The 26824-nt window shown below is 50.3% G+C and overlaps 6 protein-coding genes across 6 annotated transcripts; 2 read left to right on the top strand and 4 right to left on the bottom strand.

Moving 5' to 3' along the window:
* Positions 1-32: 32 nt before the first annotated feature.
* Positions 33-1826, bottom strand: LRP88_00448 (Zn(II)2Cys6 transcription factor domain-containing protein; the record flags this gene model as incomplete). The annotated part of the gene is made up of 4 exons (XM_083237160.1): positions 33-422; positions 475-790; positions 841-1723; positions 1775-1826. 4 exons carry the CDS (start codon positions 1824-1826, stop codon positions 33-35), a joined length of 1641 nt encoding a protein of 546 aa, XP_083107051.1.
* A 515-nt stretch (positions 1827-2341) lies between these two features.
* On the top strand, positions 2342-3735 carry LRP88_00447 (M20 family metallopeptidase; the record flags this gene model as incomplete). Its single annotated transcript, XM_083237159.1, has 4 exons — positions 2342-2428; positions 2479-3260; positions 3309-3439; positions 3488-3735. The coding sequence occupies 4 exons, from the start codon at positions 2342-2344 to the stop codon at positions 3733-3735; spliced, it is 1248 nt and encodes a 415-aa protein (XP_083107050.1).
* Positions 3736-4616: 881 nt separating this feature from the next.
* LRP88_00446 (major facilitator superfamily domain-containing protein) lies at positions 4617-6484 on the top strand (the record flags this gene model as incomplete). Its single annotated transcript, XM_083237158.1, has 8 exons — positions 4617-4774; positions 4830-4923; positions 4978-5102; positions 5155-5413; positions 5467-5730; positions 5782-5948; positions 6002-6236; positions 6293-6484. 8 exons carry the CDS (start codon positions 4617-4619, stop codon positions 6482-6484), a joined length of 1494 nt encoding a protein of 497 aa, XP_083107049.1.
* Positions 6485-7263: 779 nt separating this feature from the next.
* On the bottom strand, positions 7264-8981 carry LRP88_00445 (uncharacterized protein; the record flags this gene model as incomplete). Its single annotated transcript, XM_083237157.1, has 2 exons — positions 7264-7317; positions 7380-8981. The coding sequence occupies 2 exons, from the start codon at positions 8979-8981 to the stop codon at positions 7264-7266; spliced, it is 1656 nt and encodes a 551-aa protein (XP_083107048.1).
* Positions 8982-11921: 2940 nt separating this feature from the next.
* Positions 11922-12797, bottom strand: LRP88_00444 (concanavalin A-like lectin/glucanase domain-containing protein; the record flags this gene model as incomplete). The annotated part of the gene is made up of 2 exons (XM_083237156.1): positions 11922-12337; positions 12395-12797. 2 exons carry the CDS (start codon positions 12795-12797, stop codon positions 11922-11924), a joined length of 819 nt encoding a protein of 272 aa, XP_083107047.1.
* Positions 12798-13372: 575 nt separating this feature from the next.
* Positions 13373-15253, bottom strand: LRP88_00443 (ankyrin repeat domain-containing protein; the record flags this gene model as incomplete). The annotated part of the gene is made up of 1 exon (XM_083237155.1): positions 13373-15253. One exon carries the CDS (start codon positions 15251-15253, stop codon positions 13373-13375), a length of 1881 nt encoding a protein of 626 aa, XP_083107046.1.
* Between the last annotated feature and the right edge of the window lie 11571 nt (positions 15254-26824).

Below are 26824 nucleotides of genomic sequence, written 5' to 3'. Positions count from 1 at the left end.
ATGATATGATGCCAATCTGTCACGCCTATAGTTCATTGTACACGGCCACTCTGAAGTCCATCACACTGTCCAAGTATCAACCCAGGAACGCCAAAGTTTGGCAACAACACCCGTGCTTTTGCGAGTTGAGCTGATAGCCACATATGATCAGGGTGTCCTTGAGTCTTGCAGAGAGCCACCGACAACGACCACATCAAGCGGTAGGTCTGCCTTGGATCCTCTCTTAGAGCTTTGGATGCGATTCTCAGGATCTGGGTGAGTGATGAGTCCATCCGTGATTGAGATTCTTGGTCTACGTGTAGACAGGAGTAGAGGACTTGTAGAGCGTGAAAGTCCAAGAACGCTGAGTAGACTGTCCACATGAGTCGTTTGCCGCCAGAGTTGGGGACTTGCCTGGCCAAAAGCAGGATATCGGCAAATTCCTTATTTTTATCAGCAAGGCATCTTTCATGGATACTTGCACTTGTTACTCACATCACCAAAGCTCTGGATATGGCGCCAGAGTCTCCGTAGACTGGCGTTATCGGGTCCTGTGGCTGACCTCGCCAGTCTCAAGAGCTCCAGTTTGGCCCCCTGACACAAGTGGTATAACCGCAGCGGCCGGTAGTTTTCCAAGTCATCGAGGATCTCAGTAACTGGATAGTTGTCTCCCCATATTTTGGGTAAGATGGATCGTACGCTCAAGAACAAGCGCTCGTGGGAGATGTAGTCCGAGGCTTCACGGGATGAAAAGTCCATGCAGAGCTGGCCGCCGTGTACGTTCCCTGTAGCTGAGTCTGCGTCTAGATATCTAAGAACCCATGAGTCTCGGCCTGCATGTCAGGGTGAGAGGCTTACAGCGTGTATAATAGCATCGTTTGTGAAAGGTACGGCAGCCTTTTCCCATCCCCATATTCATCGCCATCCAGATACGGCCTCAAGAATGACCGAATGCCCTCCAGATGAACCAGAGAGGCCCCAGTACTCTCCGAGTCGTAAGCCTCGTACCGCAAAATGAGGAACCACATTGTAAACAACGCGTTTATATCGTCGTCTCGACCCTCAGAATGGCAAATAAGATGTAGCAGAGATGACAGATCTTGTAGAGCCAGACTGTAGTGCGCTGCGGCCGCGGCCCCAAGGTGATGAGCTGCTTCCAGTGATTTGGTCGAATTATCGCTCTCTTGAGCCTGAAGCACTTGTTGAGCACGTAACTCCATGCTTGCGACGGCAATCAGACTTCTCATCACACCAGAATATTGGCTCGCAATGTGCGTGTAGATGTACGAGAAGCAGCTCCATTTCCAGAGTTTCCCATAACACAACACCATCATCGACTCCGGGATGTAGAGAAATGCTGCTTCATCGTCGGCGCTGAGCTGCAGTGAATTCGCGAGAGGAGCATGGTTCGCGGACAGAGTCGACTGAGGCTGTTGGTTGTTGTTTTCCGGGCTATGACTCGAGGCATCTTCGTTCGATCGTGATGGTGTCGTGGCATGCTGCATACCGCTGCTCTTGGAGGATGGACTATCTCGAGGCGTGGCTGGACGTGACGGCGCCAACGGTCGAGGAGAGCTACGACAGCTCCCTGGCCTAGACGCACTATTGGACCCCCGTGACCTCCTCACGCTCATAGACTTCCCGGGCTCTAGCCACTCGCACTTCATGGGGCTGTTGGCACATCTCTCACAGACGGGCCGTCGCTCGTCGCACTTGACTTTTCGGATCCGACAGGTTAGGCAGCCTGTGTAGGGGGTAAGCTTCCTAAATTGGAAAACAAGGCAATTTTGCTTACCGTTCTTCGATCGCGCCTTTCGGCGATTCGGTGATGGGACCTCGTTCGGCATTTGACGAGTCGTGATGAGTGTGAGAAGGAGGAAACCCGAGATCGTAAATGGACAGCTCGGCAAGGTACAGATAGCTTTAACAGACTCTAAAGGATGCCGACTGGTCAGCTCGGCAAGATGCGCGGTACTTACGAGTCTCAAGCGCGGTGGCGATTGTCTTGGCTCGGCATTCAAGATTGGGAATAGCTTTAACTACCCCAAGCCACGAGCGACAGCCCGCGAGCTCGTGAGTGGCCACCTCGGCAATTTAGCTTGCCAATAAAGAGTGGAGATGCAACACAGACCGCCTGATTAGAGTTTGTGATTGGGCGGTTTAGCCGACTCGGTGTGCCCCCTGTTGTGAGCTCCACGCGATTCAGGTCGTGAAACCTTGGTTGGTGTTGAGATGCAGCTATGGCCTGATGGTGAAGTAGATGCGTTATATAAAAGAATTGCATTGTAAAAGTCACGATGATATTGATAGTCAAATATCGTGCATTGCCAGTAATCAATCTGTCAAGCAGCAACACGCCATGATGATTCTATCAACGGAGCAAATATACGACACAATTTCCAAGTCGATCGAGACTCATACCGACGACTTGGCTTCAATATGTAAAAAGGTATTTGTCACTGACCCGCCGCTACTTACAAGGCTAACATCTGGCTCCAGATCCACGAAAATCCAGAGTACAACTTTCAGGAGTTCCAGGCCCATGACAACATCTGCGATCTCTTGCAAAATCTCGACTTCAAAGTAACGAGACATGCATATGGTCTCGAGACATCTTTTGAAGTCGAGTTTGGTCAAGGAGGCAAGTTGGTCGTGTTCAATGCTGAATATGATGCTCTCCCTGGTCTTGGCCACGCCTGTGGACATAACTTGATTGCAACTAGCTCCATTGCTGCATTCCTCGCAACAGCTGAAGTTCTTCGTCTTGGGAAGCTCAAGGGACGAGTACGACTGCTTGGAACTCCAGCTGAAGAAGGAGGCGGAGGCAAGATCCGTCTCATCGAAGCTGGAGCTTATCAAGGTGTCGATGCGTGTCTCATGGCGCACCCCACGGGACGTCTCTCGCCTGAGGGAACGAGGAAGGTGGATGGTATCTCGGCGGCCAAGTCGAGTGCACGGAGGCAGTTGGAGGTGACGTTCAAGGGCCAGAATGCTCATGCGGGGATGAGTCCTTGGCATGGGAAGAATGCCCTTGACGCTGTGGTATCGTCTTATGTCAATATCTCGCTTTTGCGGCAGCAGTTGCCTCCTTCGGCACGGGTGCATGGTGTCATCAGAGCAGGAGGCGCTGAGCCGAATATCATCCCAGATACCACGAGCCTTGAGTACTATCTGAGGGAGAGCACAGTCGAGAGTATCCAAGATCTGTCACGCAAGGTGGAGGCGTGTTTCAAGGCTGGGGCAGTAGGAACTGGTTGCACATTAGAGTGCGACTGGCATTCGTAAGTACACGAGAGCAGCGAACGATTCCAATGCTGACTTTGGAGCAGAGACAAAGACTACATGGAGCTTTGCCCCAACACGGCCATCTCCACAGAGTTTACGAGACACATGAAGGCATTTGGCAGAGAGTACCTTGAAGACTCAGGGAAACCGCCAATGGGGGCTTCAACAGACATGGGTAAGTCAACACGTACCTCACCAAGCACCTGTTGACTAACAATTTCAGGCAACGTCACCTATCTCATACCAGGCATCCACCCCATGTTCTCGATAGGGACTGAAGACCCCCTGATCCAGCCTCACACACCAGAGTTTGCCGCTGCAGCTGGCACAAAGGAAGCATTGGAAAGTTCGCTGGACTGTGGTAAAGGCCTAGCGGCGACAGCTTGTGAGCTACTACTGGGACCGGAGTTGTCAAGCAAGGCCTGGAACGAGTTCCATCGGGATGTGGGAGCGATTATAGACGGACTGTAGCATGTGAAAGCGCATATTGGAGTACAAATGTACATAATTGCCAAGAGATTAAATATATCCCTCGTGTAATGGTTACATTGAGTTGGTGTTCTCTCCTTTCCCGTCGAATTGTCGTCGTCTGGTCTCTCCCCTGACTCGTTTCATGGCATCACCTGCCTACCTAGTCACAGTCTTAGCAGTAAGGTTCGGATCCGAGACCCGACGTGTTGACTACAACATCCCACATCCCGTTATCTCACATCCGCCGCTCTGACTTTCCCACATGGACAAATCTGGCAATCTAGATGCCATCATCTCCACTTGAGATTACGTCGTTATCTCCAGGAATGTAATCAAAACCCAATTACCCCACGTTCGAGATATCAACCCATGGTCTCGGATCCGGGGAACGGGAAGCATATCAACCACCCACTCCCACTTGATGATTCAGGTTCCAGGGCACGACTCGGACGGTGGCTTTTCGTTGCCGACATGGCCAATCGGCATCTCTTTTCGGATCAAGTTAGCGCACCCGTCGCTTAGATGCTGTGATGGGAACCTTCATTTGCCGATGTGGCCAATCAGCGCGATCTCGTTACTGCTCCGCGGAGGCTAACGCCGCGGCACGTTATCACGGGAGGCAAAGTTTGACGTCTAGAATTGAAGACGACGTCGGTGAACCAGATAATACCCCTTATTATAGATTGCGGGGGAGGAGAACGACTGGACCGCTCTATGGAGCTATTGATAAAGTAACAGGCCATTGTCACTCTCGGTCTCCCCATTCAGCAGATACAGCTTCTCCTACTTAACCAGGCGATTCTCTGCCTTTCAGAGTGGCGACCTCAGCAGACACATCAACATCTCTGCTAACACGAATAATTATCATTTGAAAACTGAGAATGGAACAAGACAAGACAGACAAGACCATGTTCCACCCCGAGGAGCCAACTCCCAAGGTTGGCGAGATGCTCAGCCTGCAAGGTTCCCTCGAGATCGCAGAGGAGGGGACGGGGGGAAACCACCAAGGAAAACATCTTTTGAGGAGAATTGACTTATGGTAAGCCCAGAGTATCAGGAGTTTTGAGGTGCGCATATTGACGATGGTCATCTAGCCTAATGCCGCTGCTCCTCGTTTCGTACACGCTACAGTTTCTCGACAAGCAATCGTTGAACTTTTCTTCCATCATGGGAATTATCGATGACCTGGTGAGTCAAGTTTCCTTGTCAAGTTTTCCAACTCGAGTCAGCTAACAACATTAGGACTTGGTCGGATCAAGATACAGCTGGAGCAGCAGCGTCTTTTACTTTGGTTATTTGGCTTTTAGCTACCCGGCTTCATTCTTGATGGTCCGCTTGCCACTGGGTAAATACCTAGCCGGTACAAGGTCAGTTAGTTCAATCCACGATGCAGTGAACAAAATCTCACCTGGCTTACAGCTTTGTCTGGGCTGTCGTCTTGATCTGTCACGCTGCAGTTCAGGACTTCAAGGGTCTTATCATTGCTCGCTTCTTTCTCGGTGCCGCTGAAGCATCCATCTCGCCTGGATTCTCTTTGATCACCGGAATGTGGTACAAGCGAGAGGAGCAGCCCCTCAGACACGGCATTTGGTTCCTTGGTAACGCCATTGCTACCATGTTTGGAGGTCTGTTGGCCTACGGCATCGCTCATATCGGCGGAAGCCTTGACGCATGGAGGGTATGGAAGACTCTCGGTTCTCTATCGTTTCACAGCTAATGCTCAACCCGCAGTGGCTCTTTATCATCTTTGGCATCATCACCCTCGTCTGGGCTGTGGTCCTTCTCATATTTCTCCCCGACACGCCTGACAAAGCGCGCTTCCTCGATGAACAACAACGAACTCAGGCCGTCGACCGAATCCGCAGCAACCAAACCGGCATGAAGGATAATCACTTCAAGTGGGACCAAGTCCGCGAGGTGGTCCAAGATCCCAACGTGTTGCTGCTGATGGTCTATCAGCTGACTTTCAGCATCCCGAACGGTGCCCACACAACTGTAAGCAGAGCGGTGGAAGACATGAAGCGTATCTCTCTGACGTCTCTATAGTTTAGCAGTCTGGTCATGGCTGGCTTTGGGTTCACTCGATTTCAGGTGTATCTGCTGAATATGCCCATGGGTGCTATCCTTGCCTTCTTTGCCATTGGTTCAAGTTACCTGTGCAGTCGTTTCAACGGCTATAGAACCATTGTTGGAGCAGCTCTGAGCCTCATCAGGTCAGTATAGACCCTGCCTTCGCCTTTCCTTCCTCTAACTAACACAATCTTAGCTTGACGGGTTCGATTCTGGTTCGATTTGGCCCCAACCAAGGCAGCCGGCTGCTTGGCCTATGGCTCTTTGTAGCCTTTGCTGCCGGCTTCCCCATCTCCCTCTCGCTGATTGCTTCCAATGTTGCGGGTTTTACCAAGAAGAGTGTTGCTTCAGCCATGATGTTCTTCTGCTATGCCGCTGGGAACATTATTGGGCCTTTCCTCTTCTTCCCACGTGAAGCCCCAGAGTATGCGGTGAGTTACAATCCATTTCTGATGCAGGAGAGTGCGCATCACTGACTTCATCCCAGAGTGGTTTCCTTGCAACGACTATCTGCTTCGGCATCTCCACATTGACGATGCTGGTTCTGCGTTTCACACTGATCACGGAGAATAAACGCCGAGACAAGCTTCAACAGACGACCATCTCTCTGCCTCCGGACCAACTTGAGATTTCTGACAAGACGGACCGTCGCAACCTTAACTTCAGATATGTTTATTAGTGTACGGAGACGCACTTAGCATCTGATATCTAGCACCCTACTTAAGCATGGCCAATATATTGCATTTTACCACATATCCAATGGGCCTAAATACGAGAGGAAAAGCCACGGCCAACTACTGGTATCCCAGTGCTGCGGACTCTTTTCCCATTCCCCGCGCTCTTCTTTCCAACCTCTTCTGCCTCGATAGTTATCCTGCCTCGGTATAGAATCAGCTCCGGTTTCTGATTAGCCTCCCCCAGACTCTCAAAGTAGTACTCAATTCCAACAGGCTCTCTCGTGTCTGCTCTCATGGAGTCCTCGATGATCTCGCAGTCTTTGACATTGAGCCAGGGTTCGCGCCCATAACTCTCGCGGCCGTCGGCGATGCAGATGACGTCCATCGAGTCCACCTCCTTTGGCGGATGCTTCGGGGAAGTTTGGGCTGCACGCATTATGCTGTGTTTGATTCAAGGGGAAGGGGAATTTGTCTTCAAGATAGATGACTGAAGGCTTTTAAGAGTGCCTGTGAGTAGATTGAGGTGTTTATGCTAGTGGAGAATAAGTTCCTTTGAGACCAAGGGTAAAATGAGCCAGCTGGCTTGGCTCTGCCAGTTATGGATAAACCGAGTTGGTAGCAAGGCATATTCACTTCTCAGGCAATCCTTCTCTCGCATCGTCCTCTTGCAAGTTCAGTGACTTGATCCTCTGTGCCAAAACCCACATGTCCCTGGTCCGAAAGCTCCCCGAACTTCAAGGGCAGCTTCTCCAGCTCTTCACCTAGTGGATGGGCCCCGAATCTAGACCCATCTGCGGCATGATCCAGTGAGGAGTTCCTTGTCGTGCATAGTATCCTGGAGAACGACACATCACTGGAACAGCCGTTTAGTCTCATCGCAACTGCCCCGACGGCGACTCCGACCGTGCACACCAGACAGACGACCCCGTAAGAAATCCACAGCGCCTTGGGATCATATCTCCAGATGTTGGACACCGAGAACGTTTCACAGATACCGGGCCTCGTATCATAGATGTGCAGCGTTGGGTCGGCGAGGAGAGAGATGGAGACGTTTCTTACCAAGTCCACGATGCCTTGCCGGAAGCCTAGCTTCGGCCACTCCACAAATTGAAACATGGTCTTGTTCAGATTTCTAAAATCTCTTTGCGGCCCGACTAGAGAGGAGTAGCTCAGTATCGTTGTCGTCACCTGTCCGCCCCAGCCCCCACGTGGAAACCAGATATGCCCTTGGAAGTGCTGGCCCACGAGATCGGCCAATGCTTGATACGCCCAATAGTTGGTTTCCCTGTAGGTCGCTGAGAGAGACCTGTTCCCAGGAAACATGGGCCAGGGAACGCGCTCTAGGAACTCCTCGTTGACGACCTGAAGGCGACGAACGTCGTTGACAAAGGTAACGTTGGGCCTGTAAGTGACGCGATATGGTTGACACTGGAAATACTCATCGTCCGAAACTGGTTTGGCCCGATGCTCCCTCTGTTCTGCCAGGGCCACGAGTTCGCGATTATCGAAGAGAACGCCGATGTAGATATAAGACGACTTTCGGTAGGCCTCCGTGGAGTTGATGTACTCAGCTTCTGCTGAGTTGAAACTAATCCGCGAGCAATTATATCCGACGCCCGGAGTCGTGGTTTCGTAGGTGCAATTCGGTCCACAGATGGAGGGGAATGGGAGGATTTCTTGGCCGATGACAACCTTACGCAGCAGCTTCTCGGCGACCGGCGTTGGCCCACCGTATTTCCATGGATCAGCAACATCATTGCTCTCTTCGTCTGGGCCATAGTCGGACAGGGGTGGCCGTATGCCAAGACCATGAATGGTTTCGTTGTAGTTTGCCAGAGCCGACTGTGGTGTCCTGTACTTCCAGTCGAATCTCTTCTCGAAGTTCAAGACTGGGATATTACAGCTCTGGTTCGATTGCGTTGTCAGAGTCGTGACTGAGATGGCCGCTGGTGTTATGATGGCAGCGAGAGGAATGCCCCAGAGAAGGACAGCCAATAGCACGAGACCCGGCATACTCAGCCAGATGTCTTGGACGAAGAAGGCGGTAGGGTCGGTAGTGATGGCGAAGAGGGCGTCGATTCCCCTGAGCGACATGAACCTCCTCCGTAGCATTGCCCACACCAGCTGTTTGATGGCGATGCCCAGGCTCGCCGCAAAGCAGGCTTTGACGAGAAAGGCAAAGCCAGTCCCCACGCGAATGACCCATCTTTGGTCCTCTGCGTCTTTTCCATCCATTGAGACATAGTAAGTATGGTGGCCGACGGCGAGAACGAGGCCAGCAAGCCACAGAACAACCATGAGCGATGGATGATACCAGTGGATTTTAATATCAGCACTGGGCGCTACTCCTGGTGGGGGATGCTGAAGATTATGTTGAAACGCTGCCTCAGCAGGGAGCTGCTGGGCTGTGTAGGAGATGCCATCTTGATGCTGCGGGTGACCGTATTGGTACTGATTTTTGATAGGGGAGAAATCGGCCGCGTTGAAGTCTTGTGCCATGCTGACGAGGCGTATAAGGTCATTCTACAAGCCATCACCTCATTGTGGTGAGATCCAGCAAGTAGGAACGCGCCACAGGCCATCTTATATACCCCGATAGTTGTGCTGTTTTGCCTGCGGCTTGCAATCGCCCTTAAAGGAGGTGTCTCAGCCCTACGCCAAAGGATTCTGTCTCTTCTCATCGGTTATGCTAGCTCGCACCCCACGGCTTGCCTTCCTACCTGCTGGAATAGGAAGCAATCGCCCACACGCCTCACAGACGCCAAGGGCTGAGTTAAGGTTAATTCAGTTCCCTGGACTTGTTTTTGAACTAGAGGGTCTATCATCCTTGTGGAGGCTGGGCGTGTCCCTGTTTGGCCAAGCCAAGAGTGTCTTTCAGCCCAGAGTAAAAGTTACGTAAGGGATGCCTCTCATTGGAGAAGTGATGATTCTAGGCGCATTTCGTAGGCGGAATTTGCCCAAAGCCAAGCTCGCCAGCTGTAACTTTCAGCCATTTTATGCACCGCATGTCAGCTTGTGTCACCTACATGTCACGATTTCTCTCCGCGCTAATCGGTTTGGCGATCCAAGTCAAGCAAGCTGGGGAGTGGGCAGATGTCTGGGCCAATATACCGGTGATGATTGGTCCAGGGAGACTACAGCGATTGTTCGTCTGGTCCATGCCCTTTCAGCCTTAATCATCAGTTAAGTTTGTCTAGCAACTTCGCCCGGAGTAAATAATCCTGCGACAAAGTCAAGGTATAAAGAAAGCCGCCTGGATTTAAGATCCCGATGCTCAGGAGCGAGAACAGTTAAGCAATTGAGACGAGCCACGAGAACGGTCGGCCCCCTTGCTGACACGCGTGTCCCTTGCGTTTCGTCTCAGGACACCATTGTCTTGGTCTCCTTTGACTAGCAGTATTTCTCCTAACATGAACCATTTATCTTGCGTTTAGAATCGCAATCCATCATCCAGAAGTGAAAGGTTAATACCCGCGTTGTCGTCGGCGACATTGGATGGGCCGGCCTTGAATTTGCCCGATAATTCCGGTCGTCTTCGGGAAAGTTCAATTCTCCATGGGCTTAATTCATCACCAAGGGGTAAAGGGCCATTCTGTCAATTCCCATTGGATGTTAGCGAGGGTGCAATTTACCCAGCCTCAACCGACAAGCCTCTTATGGCAGCAGCCGAAGACGCGCGTGCCTAAAGGGGATAACGCCGAACAGGGAAGTATCAGGTCAGTTTTGATGACTTCAAGCCCAATTCACGATCAACGAGGATATTAGACTTCCTCTTGCTTCACATTTAGTCAAGAAGACGGCTCTCTGGACGGGCTCTGTCTGTCACTGCTGTCATCACACCAGCCCTCACGACAACACACTCACACCATCTTCAACATGAAACCCACCACAGCAATCCTTTCCCTTCACATTACCGGATCTATAGCATCCTTTTTCGACACCATCTTGCCTACAGAAAGGCCAACAATCGCAAGCGACCCTCCAGAATGCACAACCCGCTCCTTCGAGTCCTTCTTTGACGTCCACAAACCGACTGGAGAACTCGACTCTGCCTTCTTATCTTTTGGCAGCGAGCTGAACAAAGGCTGTAAGTCCACCTTTATCGACGCCATGGGGAGATACGCCTGCACCAACCCCCCTCGATCAAAACTGTGTTCCTTCTCAGACTATGTGCCATCAACTCTGTTGTCTGAGTACTGGTCCTTTGGTAGCGTGGCGTCATCGTGGTGGGCTGAGCATAGTTCCCAAGCTGTTGAGAACGCTGCGTACTGTCCCAACCGATGGTATAGAGCTATGAAAGTGGTACCTTATGGGGAAGTGTGGCTGAATGACACCCTCGCGATTGTCGGTTGCTACGTCGCAGCACATGCGACTAGTACATCGACAGATACTAAGGCGCCAACCGCAACGAGTGGTATAGGAGTCAGTCAGACTGGCGTTAAAGCCACTATCACGGCGGAAAACTCCAATGGTGGCAGTCGAGGTCAAAATGTTGAATTATGGGCGGTCACCGCAGCAGGGTTCGCTGTGGCAGGAGTGAACTGGTTGCAGTCATAATAATGACGTATAACTCTCAAGAAGCATCGCATCAATGGAAGAATAAAATTTCAGTTTCAATTAATGGCTAATAATTGATTGTGGCTTTCGCCAACTACCTAACACAATGGATACTGCAAGCGCACAAGAACCAGCCATATCATCCGCCTGGCGCGAGAACCCATCTCAGGCTTTCCATGCCAGACAAGACCCAACTTGAATGGTCAGCATTCTTCTTCCAAGACTGGTGTCTGACAAGCAAGTAATATGAAAGGTGTCTCAGATTAATAGTCGGAATGTGTCTGAATCATGACAGATGTTCATAGCCATGGAAGTAATTGATTCGATCTCATCAAAGACGTAGAAATTTGAAGAGACTGTTTGATACTTACCATGAGTTCAAAAACATGTTCGTTGATACTGTCCGTTAGTTGCTGGCCTTTTTCGACTAGCGAGACCAGAGGCAGGCGTCTGAGGTCAGATAGCTCTGAAGAGAAGGAGGAAGAAATGAAAATTTTGCGCAATCCAGGTTTTCATTCACTACAAGATCATTTCTCCATTCTTTTTTCTGCAGCCCTAGTCGCGTGACTGGCTGAAGGGTAATGATCCTTGACCAAGGAGTGGTGTTGGCAATGCAACACAGGACATGCAGGTCAGAGAGTGACCTGAGCGTTGCTACCTGAGCTTAATCGGGCATGATCTGACAATCAAGAGGCGTGCAGACCAGGAGTCAGTGAAATTCACACAGTATTAAAAGAAATGAACGACTGTCAGAACTGCTCTCCTGAAAAAGATGTGTGCCAGCATCTCCGAAGGGCTTCTCGTACCGGCGAGAATGGTGTTGATAGCATTATAACCTGCCTCTTACTAAACACAATGCAACAAGCCCTGCAGCCCCTCTCCCTACAAGTTGATTCTGAGCGACAGCGTGTTGTCGAATGTCACAGTTCCCCAGAACGGCTCCATTCCAGCATTTCCCACGTTGACATAAGTGCTCTCACTAAACACACCCTGCTTCGAGAGAGCTAAGAGCCAGTCCTTGATGTCTCCCGTGAAAGAACCCCCAGCCTGGTTACCGAATTGGTCATTCTCGGGAGCCAGCAGAGAGGAAACAGTAATACCAGTGTCGGTGTTGAGGCCTTGGTACAGCTTCCAGCCACTCTTTCCGTAGAGGTTGTTGATGGTTACAACGGGGCCCTTGTCGAAACCGATTGGCACTTGTCCGCCCTCGTACTTTACCCAGAGCATGAGTTCCTGCGCTGCGCTTGATGTCTCATCGCCCTTGGTGTCGGAAGTCATGAAATCATACACGACGTTGCCTAGCTCAAAACATTAGCTGATGTCTCACGTGTCCTGATCCCAGAAGCCAGAAGTACCTTTGTAGGCAGTAGAGTTGGAAACAGCCCACTCATAGGTGGTTGGAATGCTCCCAATGTCGCTGAGTCTTGTCTGGAGGCCCTGAGTGAGGCCGACAAAAGAATATCCTTTTACCAGGTCTGGGCTTCTTGAAGGGCTAATGTCCCAAATGCTGCTCCAGTGGATATGCTGAGCATCTCCAGACCCCGAAATTTCATAGTATCCGGTACAGCAAGAGCCATCAATTGCTTGATAATTGTAATTCATGGAAAACACAATCCACGGACTGCCAGAGATGACCTCGAATTCGTTCGGGGCCCCGCAGAAAGTTGAAGTCGGTTGGCCACTGGCGCGGCGAAGGGGGCCTGTCGCCAACGCATTTACTGCGAGGGCAGGGACAGCGAGGTAAAACGCAAGCTTCATTATGGATAATCGTGTCGCGAATCAAGGAACAACACACCATAGCCCCATAGTGGAAGCCACAGTCGGCGCGAGGCCATTGTTTTATGGCGATCATGAACGGATGGGCTTGCTTCTCCTATATCCACAGGGAATTTAATAAAGGATCAACCTTGCTGTTTCAGCATGGTGAACTAATTGTTTATTCTATCAACTCGAAACTCGACCCAGACTCGAAACAGCGATGCGATTGATGGAACTAAAAGTACACGATGAGCAGGGACCACATGCAAGGGTGTAATTGGACCAGATTACGCAAGCTGCCAACTACGCTGTTTAGTTTAAACGCGTGTCTGTGTAATTATCTATTAACTGCAGACTGTTTTCACTTTTCGGGCAGAGGCCAATTGCTATCACCGAAGAATCGAGCAACAATGTGAGACTATTCTATCAACTTCATACTTCCAAGATTCATAGCATAGTAAGCAGCCAGTCGATCATCAGCTTTCACAGATGTGCGTGAAATCAGTCATCATTGGTAGAGGAAAATAGCTTTTTGTTTGTAGGCATGTCTCGTCGAGTCGCAACCACTTAAACTCCTACTGTCCCGCGGGCACCAAGAACGGCACAAACTTTGGAATGAGATCATCATCATTCAGCAGCTCGTCGTCTCTTTCAGTAATGGTGGGAAACGGCGCCGAAAGCTTCCGGGGATCATCGTCACTGAGTTCGTCTTCTTTGGTTCCCGACTTCTCATCCAGCTCCCTTGCATTTTCACCAGACTCGGCCAGCTCCTCGGCCGACCTTCGCGCCTGCAGCTTCTCGATCCATTCCTTGTCCTCGGGTCCTATCTCTAAGAGAACGAATGGTGGATTGAGGTTCTGGAAGTTGCCCTTGTACTTTTCGAGATATGCTTTTGCCGTCTCTTGGGTCTGAAGTCGCACTGAAGATGCGGAACCAGTGTCTTCGCGGTCGGCTTTGAGCACGACAGTCATTGGGCCTGACACTTTTTGGATCACCTCGTCGACGTGGTCCACCGGGCCGCCGTGCTGGAGAAGAAGACGGACGGACTCCATAGACTTGAGAACAACCGCGATCCATAGCGCTGTCGGACCCGTCGCGTACCGCCCGTTCCCCGCGTGGACGTCGGCGCCGTGACTTTCAAGAAGAAGGCGGACCATTTCGGGTTTGTCGTTGGCTGCAGCCAAGTACAGGGGCTTCATGCCGGGTGGCATGCGGTGCTTGTTGGGGTCAGCGCCGTGGCGTTCTATCATCAACCGAGCGCTATCAATAGACCCCGCCCCTGCAGCTTGGTCAAGTAGATGTTGGACGTTGAGGGTTTGGCCTTCTGGAAGCTTGTCGAGGGACATGGTCTCGTGCTCGGTGATGCCAAAGCTGTTGATGAACCCGAACTTGTCGGGGCTGTTGTTTTCCATGGCCCCGTACGCGCCGTAGACAAACGGCTTGTAGAGGTCTTCGGGAATGTCAAAGGGGAGGATTTCTCCATCAAGGTCGGTGGGATACTGGTAGCTGAGGAGCAGCTTGAGAGCCTCGACGGAGCCGGCCATTGCTGCTTCTGGGATGGCCTCGACAATGGCTTCTCGTTGTTCCTTTGATAGCAGTTCGCCCTTTGTCTTGCCATCTCGTGCCTCTAATGGATAAGCACCGTGCTCGAGTAGAAGTTTGAGCGTATCGAATCCGTCGGGCGCCTTTGCAGCCGCTTTGATGGCCAGCGGGGTGACCCACTCCTCCGGCTCTTTATCAGTAGTGTTCTTCCTCTTCTTGGTTGAGCTGTGGATGGGATGTTCTAAGAGCAGTTTGACACTTTCAATTGCAGCACTATCAGCTGCAAACTCCAGTGCGTTGCCGTTCCCACACTCAGAATTTGCCCTTGCAGTCGGGTCTGCTCCCTTGCCGAGGAGGCAACGCACCACCTCTGGGTGTTTCGCGCCCAAGATGAGTGGAGTACGCCCAGACTTATCGCGGACATCCACATCAGTCTTTCCTTGTTCCAAGAGAATATCAAGACATCCCACATGGCCGTAGAGGGCCGCAACATGAACTGGGGTCGCTGAAGGGTCATCCTTATCCGGGATGGATCCATTCTCTCTCGCTTCTTGATCGGCCTGAGCCTCCTCCTCAGATTGAGGACCCTCTGGGATATCCGGATGCACCTTCAGGCCTGTGGCCACAAGGCGTCGAACCAAGGCCTCGTCGCCGCGCCTTGCGGCATCGTATAGCATGTTCCGCCTGTGAACTTGCTTCGGGTAGTTTTCAAGCACCTCGTCAAGCTTGGCCACTCGCTCTTCCGGGTCGGTGATGAGCCACAGCTTTGCCTGCTGGAGAGGATTGCGGCCTAGCTGGTCGTAGTACTCATAGTCGTCTAACCACAAGTAGTGACCCGATGGAAAGAGGGAGAGGGCCATTCCAGGCTCTGGCTCCGGAATATCGGGTTTAGGAGGTGGCAGTATCTTGACCATGGTGTTTGATGCAAAAGAATGAGATGCGATGTTCGTTGTTGAGATGTAGATCGATTTGAAAGCCAACAAGATGGAAAGAAATAATATTGGAATATTCCTTGATCCATCTTCATCATGACGTAATGGATGTCTCAAATCCTCACGTCAGCCGCCCCCAAGAGACTATTGAAAGTGATGCCTAGTTTTGTCGCATTGTTGCGCGTCGACGATCAAAAGTTCAAAACTTAACTCTATGTAACGCTGGAATGAATGAGAGGTTTACACAGTTAGTCGCAGAAAACCTATCACGATTTGGCTTTGATGCCATAATGGTCACGCTGCCCTAAAAGTGTCCGAGCTAGAGCCTAATGCCTAGTCAGATGGCATTTAAGAGCTCAGGCACTTGACTAGTGATGCGTGGCGCTCGCTATTCAGAACTTCACGATAGCTCGGTTCCACATATGACCATTGCTGCCTAGTCGAATGCCCCAACTCTAACAATGCACCACATGCTTCCAAAGGTACTTCGGTAACGAGACTATTGCTAGTGAGTTCCTGTAGCTACCCTCTTGGGGTCATGACGATTTCTTGGCAAGTTAACTAGCTTCATTTCAAGAGTGATTAGGGTAGGAAAAGTTTAAGAAGAGAAACTGAGAACAAGGTGTGATACGTATGTTGCCTTGACATCGTAATCTTGGCAAATATGACCGCGCCTCGTTTTTATCGTTCTGTGATAACTGCACAACACTGGAGGCGATATATTTTTCTTCTAGCTCCATGGTACCCAATGGCTGAGCCAGTGATATATGAATGTAGAGCAGCTTGGTCCAAGACACCCCAGCTCATATTGAGTTGAAGCGAAAGCATACTGAGCCACTCTAGGCTACAGGGTGATTTCTCTGTTCATAGGTAGGAAAGGGGCGATGGGCTTCTGCCACTATTATTTGATACTATCTCACAATTAGCGGACAGAGCGTGAAACTGCCTCCGCGAAACCTCTAGGAAGAAGTAGTTCACGTCTTCTTTAGGCCGTGCGTGGGTGTATTCTGTTCCCCTAAGAAGATATTCTATGGTAACATCGTTGATATATTTCCTATGCCATACATCTTGGGGAGGGCAGTATGTCCCCCGCCTGGCATTTTGACGGTCTGAGTAACCGCTGTTTGCTCTAACGGTCAGCCCCAAGATCCAAGGGAACCTAATCAACCAGAAGCATAGCAGTTATCTTATCTGCCAATAAGACTGTAATTGCCGTTTCAACCAGCTGAAACTGACTCCGAAGTCATCATGTTGCGTCCAAGGGTGGTTTTCTACCCAGGTTACGCTCCTCAGCCCCCTGTCAGAGCGGGGTTCAAATTGAAGCACCAAGGCGCAAACCGCACCGATATAGTTGCAATGTAGCAGAACTAATAGGTTAGTGAGAGACACGGCAAATCTTAAGTTGCATGTTGAGAGCTATTGTCTAGTCCAGCCTGCGGAGGAGCGCTTGACTACGATTGGGGTGAAGCTGGAATTTGTTCACATGTAGACGGTTTGGTCATGGGCAGGTCGCCCTTACTACTGGTTTCATAGGCCATGTGAAGTAGAAATATCCAGGAGCCACTCAAAATTGAGAATGATCCCCCTCTCACCTTCTCTCAGTAGATTCCGGGGCTGAACCAATCATGCCACTTGACCAGAGGGCGGAACCGTCAACACGAACCGTTGGTTCCGCAGCATGAACTCCAAAATGCGGCTCCGGAGTTAAATGCAGTGTAGCATTTGCGCATCAGATAGAATTCGAGATGCGGAGTGCTTTCTCTACATTGGAGTTGTCAAACTGTCGTTTTCGTTCAGAATTCACTTGCGGATCCGATGATACAACCCGATGCGGATCCGGCGTGGGGCCGCTCCGTTTGGAATGCCGACGCGGACCCGGGGCGGACCTGGTTCGGCATCGCGGCCGATGCGGCTCCGTCGGGATAAGGTTGCGATAAGGAAGAAACTCTATTCGTTTTGCCACTTCCTTGTTGACAGAGTTGCGGAAGCGATTCAAGTCCCAGATTGGTTGAAGAGTTGAGGAATAATAGTGAAAGGCGTTCAAGTCGCTCTGGGTTCCCGATCGTGATCCGCCGCGTCCGCATTAACATGAACTTTCGGAATACCTTCCTGTTTGAGAGCGGAGCCACGTTTGGTTTGACCGCTCTTCCATCGGTCAGCAAGGGCCAGCATACATCCAAAGAATCGGGTCCATGCCCTTCAGTCCTGAATGGCCTGATCTGCTTTGAACGCTGCTGGCCAAAAAGGCCTTTTCCGAAATGAACTTGGATAACTGTTCTAAGATGGTGAGCGTGAAGATAGATTGCCAGATACGGAGATAGACTGTCAGGCGACGATTCACGCTTGTCCAGCACGATATGATCATCAGTTCACACTTCACTACACCCATCCAGTTCCATCACCGCGCATCATAATTGAATGGCCTCGGTCCTTGATGCCATTCGTAGAAGCACGATTCCACAGCGGAAACGCACTGCCATGCATCTTTGCGCGTCCGCCGCGGACGCGCTCACCGGAATGTTTTGCATTCCAACCACTGACAATCCCAACCTCAGCGCCGCAACTATCGGGGTCGCTGTACCGGCGGAAAAGAACATGCGGAATCGCCTCAGAACAGTATGCGGCTCCGTAAGTACAGAGTTTCTATTCGGTTCCGTTCACCTATGCCGCCGGATCAGCTTCCAATTCCGACTGATCAGGCCACTGCGCGGAGCCTCAAGGCCGTGCCGTGTGCGGCTCAACAGGTGTTCCGGCGGAAGCGGTTGCGGACCCGATTCACAAGTGGTGTGATCGAGAGCATAGCTGTCACTTTTACTCTTGTTTGCCAACATGTAGAATATGACCTATCGCTGAGCGGGGGATATTGTTCAGTAACGGAAGCGCAACGCTTCCGCAATCACATGGCTGTTGTTCTTCGGCAGGGGAAGCCCGCATAGGGTTTGTCCCTACTGTGGTAACTAGCCTTATGCCTATTTCTTCAGATAGTCTGTGTTATATTATAAGTTATGTACTATACAGACACCGCAACCTAGGTATGGTTGTAGCTAGTAGATTTGGGGAGGGAATTCCAGGCAGTGTCGCCTTGCCATGGACTGTGTGGCATATTGAGCCCCGAGGCATCTCCTCAACGGCCTACAGTTGGCTGATCATCGTGATTCTCATCATTTCCTACAGACCGAGAATACGCCGGACTACGAATGTCCTCTTTCGTGTGAGAGATGAGATCCGGGGTTCATGACAACATGGACAGACGAGTTCAACGACCAAAAGCAGAAGATTCATAAAAGCATATCACATGAAGTATTCGAAGAGTACACTCAGCCTCCCTTCTCAACTGCCGACCGAAGCCCGTTTCCCGGATAGTGCCGGCATCCGACTGTCTTATCGTTCCTGACCGGGGACCTTTCGCCAGGCATTTCTTCAGAGCCTATCTAACAATGGGTCATTCGCCAAATGCTCCTTTATCCTTGCAATTATCTTAACCGGAGCCGCAAAATCACACCAGAACCCCTCTTTGGTCTTGCACATGATGCTCACCCGGTCTATTGCCGATCAGCTTCGGTATTTCGGAGAGATGGGGCCCAACTTACATCGTGCAGGCGATTTGGCGAGCCTGCTTTGACCAAACACAAGCATATCCCAGTCTTGCTCCCTCTTTTCTTGAGGCTCTTTCTCTGCTGTAGAAAAGTCGATACCTTTCCATGCTCCGCACCAGTTTGAAACGCTATACAGCTTTTCGAATGGCTCGCAAATCAACATGACCTGCCTCCGCTTGGATACATCTCGCAGCGCTGCCAACCCAACTTCGATCTCAGACTGCTCCAAGGCCTTATTGATAGCTTGGCGATTATGAAGAGCTATCTCGTGCAACGGGGTAGTTGCGCTGATCTTGAAATTTGCTGTGGCGTAATGCAGGGCGTTGTGAATGAATCGGTCGCCATCATCGTCCCACAGCCCTGGGGCACGGCCCCGTACTGGGAACACTTTAATGGGGAAATTCCAGAAAGAGTGCATGGGACTTACGGTTGACAGTCTGAGAGAGGTTCAGAGAATACTCTGATCGATCGTGTCGAGTCATCTGAATACCACTAAGAAAAGCGCGACATGGCTCCGAGACTGAGAACACTTACCTTGGTAAAGATGGCAGTAAGGATATCCCCATTGCTAATATCTGGCGGAGATTCATCCTTCTCTGCCAGAATTCTTGATGCTCGTTCTCGTAATCTCTCTACCAGTTGGACTGGAACAAAGGCGATGTGGGATTCCTCCTCCCTAGCTTTCACAAGGTCAAGGACAATGCCAGCCATCACTGCAGTCTGGTCTCTTTTCCCTCTGGCACGCATCATGCCCTTTCTGGACTCTTTATCAATGAAATCAAAAATTGGGTGTCCCGGTGGGAGCACATCGTCGCGATAGCCCAGCATGTCAGGTGGTGCTTCTCCGCGAGCGACTGTCAGCCAGGCTTTCACGATATTGGCCACTCCGAATTGATCGGCCAATACATGCGGACAGCTCATGGCCACGACTGAGGCATCACTGAAGATGGTTAAATGAACGTATAGAAGGGGTGCATTGGGCGGCTCGTCCTTTCGCTCAAAGGGCCAGTCTGCTGGTCGAAAGAGCTTGTCGATGACATCCATGGATGGCAAGAAAGAGACATTCTGGCTGGGTGACAGAAAAGGGGAAAGTTCATCAACCTTCTGGATAGATTCAGCATTGGTTGTTGAAGACCAGTTGAAGAGCACGTAGCTCTCATCAAACGAGGACGGAACATGATACTCTAGGAGTTTTGTGGGGGGAGACAAGACAAGCCGCGCACCAAGTTTCCGCCAATGATTCCTGATGAGTCCATCGAGCGCATATCTGAGAACTTCATTGTCAAGCTTGTTTGGCACAATAAAAAATGTCCGAGAACGAAGCCTGTCGACAGGGTTTGGCTGGTCTGTTAGATGAACCGGTATCACCTCCATTGGGTCGAACTAATGCGAAGTCTTGCAAGGAGGATAATCAACAGACGGGTATATGAGCCGATTATAACCATTTTCAAGGCAGATCTAGGCATGGACGGCTGACACGCAAGTCAGCCTTGGTCTACAGGGACCTGAGCTGATCTGACAGTGCTGCGGGGTGTGTCATTTCGGTTTGATATTCCTGGTCAAGTCTCGTCATTTGTGGATAATATCAGAAACGCTAAAATCTGACACTCTTGCCGGTGTGCCGCGACGGATCGTTCACGATGATACATGCACAGTCTTCAATACCAAAGTCCTTGTTTCCTCACAACCTTTTGACCATTGGAGTACATGCTTACGCCCTCGTTCTTCTCTTCCCCTGTCACCTTTTGATACTGGGGGTTTGAAGAGGTATTATGGCCCTGTGGTCGGCGCGGTTTGATCCCGAGATCGACTTTAAAGAGAGTGGTCCTGCCTAAAGCCGCTGTCAGAAGGATTACTTTGAAGGATGGGTAAGTGCGAATGCTTACCAAAGGCATCACAGGCCTCCACTTGTGAGTGTATGAAGCCTTCGCCTGAGTGAGTGCAGTCGTAGCAGCATCGGCGGGCGCAGTGTTTTCATCGTGTGCAGAGCCATTTGTAAACGAGTGGTCGTGGGAGCTTCTGAACCCTTCTCAGGCTCTTTTACCGCCAGCGCCTCAGGGTTGCAAGTCGAGCCATCCCCAGGAGGATTGACTTTCAGAAGCGTTTCTTTAGTCTGAGACAACGAAGAAAGACCCATAGGGGCTGTGGCAAAACTGGTATTATATTCTTAAGTGCCGAACCAATAGGTGAGCTTGTAATAGGTTGCCGTATGTGCCATGTTGTAGCCAGTCCAGTTGATGGGGGAGGAATCACCTTTGACCTAGTCGCCCTCGACGTCGACTTGGCCACAGAGGAAATGTCACCCACCAACCTTTCTGTGGAACCTGGAAGTCATCACCCTGCAGGTTTTCTTTGCTGAGATTTTGTGCGAACTGATCCACGACTGCGTCCTCCTCCTTCGAGTCTGAGTTGCAACCTTGACCTATTCCGAAGCCGTTACTTTCTCGTGGTTTCAAGAAGCTCCTTTAGCCTTTCCAGATTCTTTTCATATTTTGTGTGTATTATATCTCGCCGGCTATACTACTACTCCTTGAAATTAGCGTTCCGGCCTGACTCGCACTTTCTGATTTCGTGTCGGAGGTTGGGCAAGATGAAGGAGTCTTCGGGATAGCACTCCAACGGCTCGACCATCGGGGCTGGGGGATTGTTTTTCTGTCTAGCATGATCCTGACAATGCCTTTTCGTTCTGGGAAGAAAAGTGCGGTGGATCTATGGGTAGACCAACGAAACACGAAGTCGTGATGCGGTTCCAGCTGTGGTCAGAAGACCAGGCTATGAAAGATAATGCTGGGGGAGCCGGCGCCTTCACACGCTCCCAACAGACTCATGGTAGCATCTAAGACAAGCTCCTTTCGGGCGAGACGTGACTAACATTTAATTAGAGTAGCCAGGTTTAGCTAAAGGTCTGGAGCCCGATGGAGATCGTCACTGGCAATGATATGGTGGCGTCGATAGCTTGTCAATAAACTGTTGGCTATTTTATCTCAAGTTATCGCCAGCGAAAATAAAATCGATCGTCAATGGCTTTTTGAGGATACCCAGTGCATGTCTTGGTCTCGATTCAATATGCATCAAACCCGGCTGCAAGAGAGTCAAGAAGGGCTGCGGTGTTACTCCCTGAGACATTTACGTGATACGAACCTGGAAAGATCACTGATCAATGACTCATGGTACTTTCCCATTGGCCTCAGCTGGAACTACGGGACGCGAGCTGAACTTGGCATAAACGCCACATACGATTACATCTACGGCTGAGGAATGTGCTGGCGGGCGGCTGAGTGATTCTCGGGAAGAGGTGTAGGTACTGCACCGTGCTAAGAATGGGTTTCTATCTGTCTGTTGTGGATACCCAGAGCATCTCTCTCTCGTTGTCAATCAAGACTAAAACGATAGGCGGAAAAGTAAATGGCCAGTTCATTAATAGCGACAAGTTCAAGGGAGTCGACATCAACTTCTTGGTTCACGTCAAGGTGATAAACCATCTAGGTCATGAGGTGTTTCGGCATCTGGTTCTAATACCGTCATATGTCAATATCTACGTTCTTTATTATTGTAGGTAGTGATAACTTCTTTTAGAAGCGTGACTAAGTTCACAAAGTAGTAAGCCAGACCATTTTTAATGGGGATTATACCAATTACGAAGCAGTTTTACCTGTTGGCTCCCATTTCAACGAAGCCTATGGTGTGAATGCATCGTCATACTCGCTAGGAGCCGGTTACTGACAAGTTAAAAACACCCTCATATCCGGATTTGAAGATGGCGAAGAACTCAACGCGTTGATCTCAGTCAAGGTCTCAAATAAGAACAAGACGTTTGCCGTGAAAGCAAAGTTCGAGGCCACCTTGGGCACACCCGCTCTCTCTGGAGAAGTCAAGAGCAAGGATAACGCCAGTAAAGATGAGATCAGACATCTGACCAAGACGACCGTCACTGTCAATTGGAGCGGTGTCGGACGGATAAAGGGCAATAACGCCATCTGGGATCTGAATAACCTCACATTGGCAACTTGTAACTTGTCAGATCTTATGGCTCAATGTGTGGCAATGATTTGTGTATTCTCCCCAAGACTAACACGACCCAGCTCGACATCACCACTTTCCTCAGCCTCGCAAAGAAATATCGGCGAGTAGAAAAATCTGTGAACTCTTGAAACTTTACTTAGCTCCTTCCTGTAAGATCCTTTCCCATCACCGTCTAAGAGAAGCCTGCGGCTAACTACTCTTAGTCGTCACTTTGCAGGCTGTTTGGACGGACGATGCCGAGTCCAATCTCAACTACAAGAATCTCGTCATTCTCGGCAAGGCAGATGAAGATCCCAAGTTTCAGCAGTGGCTGTAAAACTGCATAGGCAGCTCAGACTCACGGGCGCCATTCCCAGCCCTGACAAGCTCCCTCCGCCGTCACAAAACTAAGTCCAACGAGTGTAAGACATATGGAGTGGATTTGATGGCCCCAGAAAGGGCACCATTCTCCCCAACCTAGCCGACCACATTGACAAATATTGTGTTCTTTGATATAGTTGAAGCCTGGCACTTTATGGGATAACTGAGCCAAGAGATGGTCAAATGTGATACCCATATTGACCAGAAGTAGGTACCGAACGAGGTAGCCATTTGGGTCAAGGGCGATCTAGTCCGTGGTCTCGAGGTCTACTACACCAACGGGTCAGAGCTTGTCTATGGCAAATGCGAGGGATATGCTTCCAAGAGCTTTCACATCACCAGCGGCAACTTCCAATCTATCTACCAGCTAGTTCTCAAATCTGCAGAGGCACCAAAATCCCAGGTGAGAGTCACCAGTCTACAGTCAACTTTGAGCAGCGGCCACAGTGAGGAGTTCGGTTTCTGGAGATCTACAACTCACTATAGAGGAGGCTCCCTAGGTGTTTGAGGTCGCAATGATCCCAAGGCCCATAAGCAGCCAACAGCAACAACCACCTAGCCTTCACCTCCAACTGGTAGCCGGGTTAGTTCGAAGTACAAGATGTTCATGGATCGTCCTCTCTCTGAGGATGCAATCGCCGCGGCAAATGTCTGCGAAAGAGAAGCTAGCAACCACTGTATGTCCACCTTCATTAGCGCCACGGAAATCGACAAGGAAAGGGTCTAATACCTCAACGACCTTGGATCCCTCAGGGATAGGCACCAAGTAGAATCAGTCAAGTTCTATCTAGGCCCGAGATGTTACTTGGTCGGATACAGCACAAGATACCTCACCCACACAACGATGTGGCATGGCTTCTTTAAGGCATTGGGCCAATGGATAGGCAACGAGGAGCGATGGATGGAGTTTAAGCCTGCCCTGATCGGGCAGGGGAATGGAAACAAGGTTATGGACTTTGTTGTTGTGCGCAGCATTCTAACAAAGAGAAGGAGTGGAATGCTAAGACTGGCGAACTTGATTGGGTTTTGGACACCACTTCCAAGACCATTCAGCATTTACTCATCTGAGCACGATCTGGTATAGGAGCGACTAGGCTACTGCTCCGAAAGGGAAGTGGAAAAGACAGTAACTTCGCTTCTCGTGGGCCAAAAGATCTATTGGGCATATCACCAATGACAGCAGTTTTGAGCATAATTACCGCATTGACAGCAGGCAGTATCTTGGCTTAACACTTGTAAAGTATTCCCTCTTTAGCTCATCTCTGTAAATACTTGCTGAGCGAGTATTTAATCATCGTGTCCTGTAGTGTTGTACCTTCACTATGACTACTCTCTTTTCGCTCGTTAGGTTTCCAAGCTTCTCCAGACACCTTGGCAGTCAACTGGAAACACATGGGTGTCTCCTTGTGTGCGCGTCAGCACGGATGAACATCACATCAGGTTGTATCAACAGCACACCATGCAAAAAACTACCCTGTCACACCTGCCCAATAGCCCCAGGATGGTGCGTCGATAGCGCGATGGGGCATGCAGTCCTCCAGCCTCGGTAGACAACGGCACAGCTGATCGCCACCTGTGGGCGCACCAGGTTCGGCTAGGCCGCTTCTCTTGGCGTCGGTCGAGACCTCAGCCAGCCACGGGCTTGGACAACATGTGCTTGGTCGCCGACTTGATCTACTCTACTCTTCTCTCTGCCCGGAGCTCCCCGCGTGAAATTAGCGCTGTAGGCGATAGCTAGCTACCTAGTTAGGAAGTGCTACGAGAAACGTCCATCTTTAAACTTGGGTTTCTAATGAAGCAGGGAGATTTTCTAAGCAAGCCAAACTTTTCTTGGGACGAATGCGCCATTATGTCCTTCTGGAGTTTGAAATTGTCAATACAGATAACATCGACACAGAAAAGAGAAATGGGTGGTGGAAGCCATGACCAATGAAAGGCTCAACTCAAACGATAAGCGTGAAGCCGTTACTCCCGGCTTTTGCGAAGAGCGCCATCCCTAATAGCAAGCGACGGGGCAATCGTGCACCCATGCTTACAACTAACCCCGTAAACCCCGTAAACCAGAGAGAAGGACACGCAGGACGCTCTATTAGCTTTTAAACTGAACAAAAACCTGGTAGTTAAGGCCTTTCTTGAGAGCTCCCAGCCCGGAGATAAAGAAATATTGGCTGTCACCAGTTTTGTGTTGCATGAAGCCTTCTCAAAACATGTCGCTGATCCGTCATGCTGAGGGGGTGCCCCGCTCCTCCCGCTAGGTACGCGTTTGCAAGCGTCAACAACCAAGCCGACAGCCGAGCTCTCGAGCTTGAGCTAGAAAAGTCCTAATTTGCCACCTACTCTTCAGCAGACAGGAACAAGGTCGCATCAGTGCTCTCCATCCTTCTCTCAGTTGGAAGCAATCTTCAGGACTCCAAAGAAACAAAGTCAACAAAACTCCATGAACTGTGGTCAAGTCAGTGTAAACAAAAACATCGCGCTAGTGCCCAAGGGCGTCTCCGTCACACTCATGCTTTCCTCGGTCTTGTCTAACGCCGTCATTCAAAAGAATGGATTGCCTGTGTCCAGTTGGGTCGTGGAGGATGAGTCTTTGAAGGATTAGATGCAACAATGTGGAATGTAGGGATCTCGGGACCTTCAACAATCCCGAGCACAACCACGAGTGGCCTCGGCCAACAGATTCCACGTCGACGAAGCCCTGATTTACGCTAGCCGATTTCCTTTCTCACTCGCTATCCGTCAGGACAATGTGTTTGAAAGAGCTAATTTATGAGTGCTAGGACGGATGTGTCTCCGGAGGAAGCGGAAAGATCGTGGGACAATTACATGTCTATGGTCAAATGGATTTTTCCCAGCCACGACAGCTGAATGTCCAAATGACGTTCATCGACGAGGTTTCCAACCTGAATTTCAAACCAGACGGCCGAGACATTTCTCGTTTCGATCATGGCGAGGCGAATTCAATCCAGTTTGAGACTTGTGAGAAGGGGATAAGGGGCCGTGGACTGAAGCGCCCATGTCGCTATATCATCTTATGATATGGAATTTATGTGAACAGCAAATCTTCTTTTCCTGAGGGTTCATTCCGTTGATATTGATTGGAATATTGGTAGCTGAGCGCCCAAAGATATTATTTCCTTCGGAGATTTCATCAAGAACTAGAGATCGGACGTAGAGACTCATGGGAGGGTAAGGATGTGCTTCTCGGGCTGGGTATCCAGGGACAGAGTACCTCACGGGGCGCGGCAAGGGAAAGGGTAACCGGAGAATGGTATCGGAGCGCGTTTGAGAAATCAAAGGCTGATAGAAATGAACAAGACGAAGAGTATATAATTCAAAGGGAATCGCAGCATTGTATTTCAAGCCGCTGTGGTATTGGAACATGTGTCCTTTGCGACGTACTAACGTTTGTCTCCGGCTGAGCCGTGAATTGACCTGTCAATTGAAAATACACAGAACTCATTCAGGTGTTTCTCCCGGCCTCAATATTCAGCTGGCTTTGTCAACTCCCGAGGTAACTTGACAAGATTAATAAATTGAAATATTAACCTTTGATTAAACTCTATGGCCCTGTTAG

Source organism: Fusarium phalaenopsidis, assembly GCF_050370095.1.
Source record: "Fusarium phalaenopsidis strain FUZ10S chromosome Unknown contig_32276, whole genome shotgun sequence".
Lineage (NCBI taxonomy): Eukaryota > Fungi > Ascomycota > Sordariomycetes > Hypocreales > Nectriaceae > Fusarium > Fusarium phalaenopsidis.
This window is presented reverse-complemented; position numbering and strand designations above follow the sequence as displayed.